The following is a 6,248-nucleotide window of genomic DNA, read 5'->3' on the forward strand; positions in this document are numbered from 1 at the left end:
GGTTGAGCTTAACCCGCAAAATTTTTAATTCCCCCTGCCCCACCCCGCATAGATCCTCCCTGCATGAATCCGCCCCGCATAATTTTTTTAATATTTTCTTTTCTAGTTATGTTTGATACTAAAATTAAAATTCATAAAAATAAATTCATTTTTCATTAAGTTGTATTAATTTAATAGGATAGTGACTTAAAATTTTATTTTTTAGAGGTCAATTGGAAAACATGTAAGAAATTATATTATTTTTATTGAACAATTTTCATTTATTATCTTGAATATTTTAGTAGCTTTTATAAATAATGTTCTATCACTCTTATAACATGTAAAAAGTTAAAATTAAGTTTGAACCCACATAAAATCACATATACCCGCAACCCTCCCCGCCCCACATTAATTTTTAAAAAACCCACTTCAACCCGCCCCGCACCACACAACCTTAAACCCGCCCCGCCCCACATAGCCTTAATTAAACCCACCCCGCCCCATTGCCATTCCTAGTTGCCCAGGTACCACATGGGGTCCCACGAGCCATGGTCCCCTTTGTGGACCTTGATGAAGTGGCTTGGCAAAAGTGCCATTAGCCCCACAACCCAAGGCACCTTTTAGAGGGCACCACGAGTCGTGGCGCTTGCCACAAGCCATGGTCCCTCTCGTAGGCCTTGAGGTAGTGGCTAAGCCATCTCTCCTCTATCCTCACACACCCAACTCCCCTCCACGAGCTGTGGTCTTCACCACGAGCCGTGAAGTGGCTCGTGAAGAGGGGTTAATTTTGGGCAGTTTTGGGGAGGCTATTGCCTAGCCCACCACGAGCCACACCTAGGGTCGTGGTCTTGATCACGAACTGTGGTGGTGGGCGTGGTAGGTGGGGCAGTGTCTACACCAAGGTAGGCTGCCCTAGCCCACTCCCTTGGCCTTTGCCCTCCTTTCTTGACGCTAACCCTCACGTTAAGCTCTAGTTTAGCCTACTAATTTCTGGGGTGTTACAAGGTACACGTTACAGTTAAGGTGTCTAAGTTAATTATGCGAATAACTTTAAGAGACCGCAAATGACTTAAGCTTTTTAAATATTAACCAAACACAATTTCATAACTTGATAAATTTCCAAATAAAGTGTAATAATATTCCTAAATACGAAAATTGTAGGAGGTAAAGTGGAAATTACTTAAGTGAGAGGGGTCAATAATGCTACTTTCGAGGACTAGAAAGTAGAAAGAATGAGTAGAATCAATTGTATGCTTTGGAGAGTGACACTGACAGTCCATTGATACATCAATCCTCACACTCTGAGAATGGCCTATCACTCCGACAGTTCGTCTTCCATGGTTCGTCTGAATATCGGTAAACCCTTGCTCTTTTGAATCTCCTTCCCTAGGCATTTCGGGGATTAAGAATTTGTAGTGATACTCCATATTAAGATCTAGACGAATTGATTTCCAATTCTGTCACTATACAATGGATGGGCACAAGGTGCAGTTTTAGAAGTATTACTCTTTCTTAGGTCATGAATGTAAATCTCAAAAGTTGGTTTTAGCTCACAGGTTTTCCTTTTCTCATAGTACACTGAATGATGCATAAGGTACAATATTAGAAGCAGTAATCTATTTGGGTCAGAAATGAGTATAACAGTTACAGTAGTTCCAATCTTAGACATCTGAGTTGACAGAAATGATATTTCTCTTTCATTTCGTTCTACAACATAAAACAATTAAGAAACATTCTGCAAGATTGGAGTCTATAGACCTGTTGAATTTTGCTTAAATTAAAGTTCCAACTAAAATATTGGAGGTTGTTTCCATTTAAGTTCATCCCAGGGATATTCTCCTTTCCAGCTGGATTACGTATTTTAGTATTAAATATTATGTTTAATATCTTCACTTTGTTACAAACATGAAAGGATAATGCTGAAGAATTGTCACGCAAGAAAATGATTTTACCTTGTCATTTTCTAACACACAAATCTTTTTTGGGCTGATTTTTATGAGTGATTCTGAAAATTCTTCTCTAAAGGAGGGAGGAAGTTTTGCACAACACTGGATACCCTCACACAACGTGAGCCAGACTCGATGCTCGCTGCTATGTTTAGTGGTCGTCACACTATCTGCCAGGAGTCAGAGAAGGTACATTTTATGCACACACTCACTTCTTTAATTACATAAGGCACATTGCGATTGACTCTCAGATGTTGAACTACAGTTACAGAAGAGTATCATTCATAGTTAATGAAGGAGGATGGAAGTTAGCCTTTTTACTTTAATTTTGGAAATTTCGAGTATTTTCCATGACCTGAGAGAATGTGGGGTCTTCTCGTATCCCTTGAAATACTGCTCTATCTCATACCTTATACAATGATGTGAAGTAGAGAGCTGCAAGAATTTTAAACGATTGGTTGTCCCTTCCATATGCTGCAATTGGACAAGCAAAAACCTTGATTGGAAAAAGCAAGACCACTGGTTGCACATAAAAGCACCAATTCAGATTCGGTTCCTTCTCTAGTCAGAGATTATCTCCCAAAAGAATGGCTGTCATGCACCTGCCTCCCCCTACCAATGGAGCCACTTTTCGTTCTTTCATGTCTAACAAACTATTCGTCTGAGGATTTATGGTCTCATCCATATGTCTCAACTTGAGTTAAACTTAACCCTGGTTACGCTGTTTGCTAGCCTTTAGGTTTTTGGTTTTCTGTACATCTAATCTCTAAGTTGTGAGAAACGTGCTAATTGCTTCAAGCTGTTACACCTCTGTTACTTGTCTCAAAAAATAAAAAAAGCTGTTGCAACAAATCAAATTGAATAGAAATTTAATGGCCCATCAGCTTTCGTCCTCTCCACCTCTTCGTCCATTTCTCCCTTCAAAATCAGGGCAAGCCTTCTATTGGTCTTCCCCACAAAAATTCCTCTAAATTTAGTCAGATGTCTCCACCTCCCATAGTCTCTTGCCATTGCTCCTGACCTTATGCAACCTCAACAATTTCAACACCAACCTTTGCTTGGGTAAATGAAAGTGACCTTGCTGACCAAATCAATAAATAAATCATGTAGGAATGGGTTAAAGGATTTTACTAACATATGCCTTTTTAAACAGTTCCTGAGAGAGAGGCTTATATTTAACTGAATAGGTTTAACTGTAAATGTGAAAAAAACACCATGTTTTGTGGTATCCAAGTAGATCTGATTGGTTAAACTAAAGGGACAAACTAAGGAGGATATACCTATCTATAAGATGAAAACATTTTTTTTTATAAGGCAAATAATTTAATTGTTAGTGGGAACAATCTCTCTACCTTTACAAGGTAGGAATAAGGTTGCGTATACAAGAAGATTACACTGGGTATGTTGTTGTTGGAGTAAGACTCCATACCCAAGGATGTGGCCTAGTGGTCAATGAAGTGGGTTGAGAACTATGAGGTCTCAGGTTCAAACCCATCAGAGACACAAATCACTAGTTGTTTTCTTCTCATATATCCTAGCCTTGGTGGACACAGTTACCTGATACATGTAGCTGGTGGGAGGTGAAAGGTATCCTGTGGAATTAGTCGAGGTGAGCGCAAGCTTGTCCAAACACCACGGTTATAAAAAAAATGATTCTCTACAAAAGACTCCGATTTTTCTATACAAATAGGAATCTTTAGGGTGCACCAAACTCGGAGCAGATTTTGTCCCACCTCGCAACCATTAGAGTCCTTCCCCGCCTTATTGTTCATATGTTGGCACTTTCCAGTAGCAACACTGAATGTTCTAACCTGTTCATCACCTTCGGAATTGACCCCCACAGATTCTGCAAGAAACTCTGATGTGGAACACATAGCTGGAATGGACCCACTTCGGAATGAAATTTTTTTGGCCCTTGGTTGTTGCAGATGACAGGCACCTGGTGAACAACATTTAACAGGCTATTAGCTTTTCAGAGTCTTTCACTAGAATGTTCTCTTGACAATTCACAACTTATTCCTAGGCTGAGTTTGGACAATATCATTTGTTATGCATAATGTAATGCCATAGCATCATTCTGTTTTTAGGCTAGCTATTCTTCATTCATCGATGAACAATGTTCAACCAAATGTGAAGTCTAAAGCATACATCAGGATACGATCCATGTTTGAGTATCCTATGATGGTTCTTATAGTAAGAGAAAAACACCTTGTTGGGTCATGGTAAAAAAGAATTAGACAAAAGAATCCAATTTGGATGTGATCCATATAAACCGATTTTTTATTTTTTGATAACTAACATTAGAACTCTTGTTAATAAACCAAAACCATCTGATAACAAGAAGTACTAGGTGGTAGTCTTCTGCTTGGAGGCCAATTGATTCGGTTTTCTTGAAATCAAGTGGACTTGAAACCATAGATCCATTTTTTTGATCCAGCGACTCAGACACGGATCCTTTATCTTACCCACACACTGCTGGCGAGTGATCTTTGTTATCGTGGGATAGTCAGAATAAGGAATACTGTAGTATTCATGAACATATTTTTCATTTTAGTATCCCATTACTGATGTCTGATAGTTCAAAGAGAAAATGCTGCTTGCTGAAAGCTTCAATGTATGTGATAAAGAAATTAAGCAGAGTAATATGATCTTGCACAGATTAGAATATCCCTTTTGTTTTTTTGATAGTTTTTGAGTGCACCCACGACTCACAAGATAGATGACTGGACGTCTTTTTTAGAGAACCATAATTTTGTGTGGGTTCTCTACTCTTTGGCATACTATATACTGGGTTACTTACATCAGAACATCAATAAAATAAAAGGAAACAAGCTAAGAAATTACCTTGAACTTCTTGTAATTTTGTAATAAAATAAAAAAGCACCAATCTTGTCACCAATTACTTTATGAATCTCAATATTTTATTCCTTTCTTTGGAAATGGAGTGCTGAAATGTCAGTACAAGATGCAATTTTTAAAACAGGTTCACGTGAAACATAAACAAGCATGTACAAAATCTCCAAGGTCTCTTACATTTTTGCACTTATTTTCTTTCTCTGCTCTTTTTGCGTTTTCTTTCTCTGTTGTGTGTAATTAGATGTTACATCATGTTAGTCTTGACACTAGTATGCTCTGCTTTTGTGTCTAGTGTTCTCATAGGGTCAATGATTTTGATGTTTAGTAGTTCAAACTTGGACAGTTCTAGATAAACTGTGCAGATGCACAGGGTCCTAAAATACTGGTTGGTTTTGGTTACCACTTACCATAATGCACTGTGCATTCATCCATATTAGGAATTAGCTCGGATGCCTTGTTCATTGGTATTAGCTGGTTCTTTAGTTTCTGGAAATGTTATTTATATTTCATTCTTGTCAAAAAATATATTTATTATCTTTGACAGATCTCAAGTTCATGCTCCTTCATGTTGATCTTTGAGAGAAGAGACATCTATGGTCTATGTTTTCAGGACTTCATATCTCCTTTCAATGTGTTTTTGCAGGGACACATATTCGTTGACAGGGACGGAAAGCACTTTCGCCATATCCTTAATTGGTTGAGGGATGGTGTAATTCCACCCCTGAAAGATTCTGAATATGCTCAGCTTCTGCGGGAGGCGGAGTACTATCAGCTCCTTGTAAATCCATTATCCTCTTCTAGTGTTTATCGTGCACTTGTATATGTACTGTGTTCTAAATTACTCATATTGCCATGTGAATGTGGTCATTAAGATTTAAGGGCAGATTTTGTTTGCTTGAACCATGTGCCTGTACCTTGTGGCAGTCTATGATTGGAATTACTCTTCTTAGTTTTTCAAGCCTTGGAGATACTTTTTCTGAAACTTTTTGGTGTTTCATGTAGGTGATATACTTTTCATTCATTTGCTTATGCTTCTTAAAGACCTAGGAGAATGTTATATTTAGCCTCTTCAAAGAGAACAGGACCAGGCTTTTCCTAGATCATTGAGCTATTTGAGATATAGGTTGAGCATGCTTGAGATTTTCTTGGTTTATGTGAGAAATAAATGGGAAAAATAATATTGAATTGTGTATCTAAATAGTTACATTGAGACCCTATTTATAGACACTACATTGGAATCCTTTTCCAACTAGGATTCTTATTCTTATTCCTATTCCTATTCCTATTCCTATTCTAAGTAGGAAATACTTATTTCTATTCTAACACTCCCCCTCAAGCTGGTGCATACAAATCATATGTACCTAGCTTGTTACAGATGTAATTAATACGAGGACATGTGAGGGACTTGGTGAAGATATCTGCAAGCTGATCATTTGACTTCACAAATTTCGTAACAATATCTCCCGA

At 38.0% G+C, this 6,248-nt stretch overlaps 1 protein-coding gene across 6 annotated transcripts in view; it reads left to right on the forward strand.

Moving 5' to 3' along the window:
- The first annotated feature begins 1,182 nt into the window (after positions 1-1,182).
- LOC102594194 (FH protein interacting protein FIP2) overlaps positions 1,183-6,248 on the forward strand; it is a 23,921-nt gene continuing 18,855 nt past the window's right edge. For 2 of the 6 annotated variants that reach the window (XM_006364675.2, XM_015304087.1), the window contains exons 1-3: positions 1,184-1,335; positions 2,005-2,114; positions 5,425-5,559. In XM_006364675.2, the coding sequence (XP_006364737.1) occupies positions 1,287-1,335; positions 2,005-2,114; positions 5,425-5,559 (294 nt within the window). In that variant the 5' untranslated portion in view covers positions 1,184-1,286. Of the gene's footprint in view, positions 1,336-2,004; positions 2,115-5,424; positions 5,560-6,248 lie in introns of all 6 variants that reach the window. The other 4 variants (XM_006364672.2, XM_006364673.2, XM_006364674.2 and 1 more) reach the window with 3 other exon arrangements.

This window comes from Solanum tuberosum, unplaced genomic scaffold (genome assembly GCF_000226075.1).
Source record: "Solanum tuberosum cultivar DM 1-3 516 R44 unplaced genomic scaffold, SolTub_3.0 scf00506, whole genome shotgun sequence".
Taxonomy (NCBI): domain Eukaryota; kingdom Viridiplantae; phylum Streptophyta; class Magnoliopsida; order Solanales; family Solanaceae; genus Solanum; species Solanum tuberosum.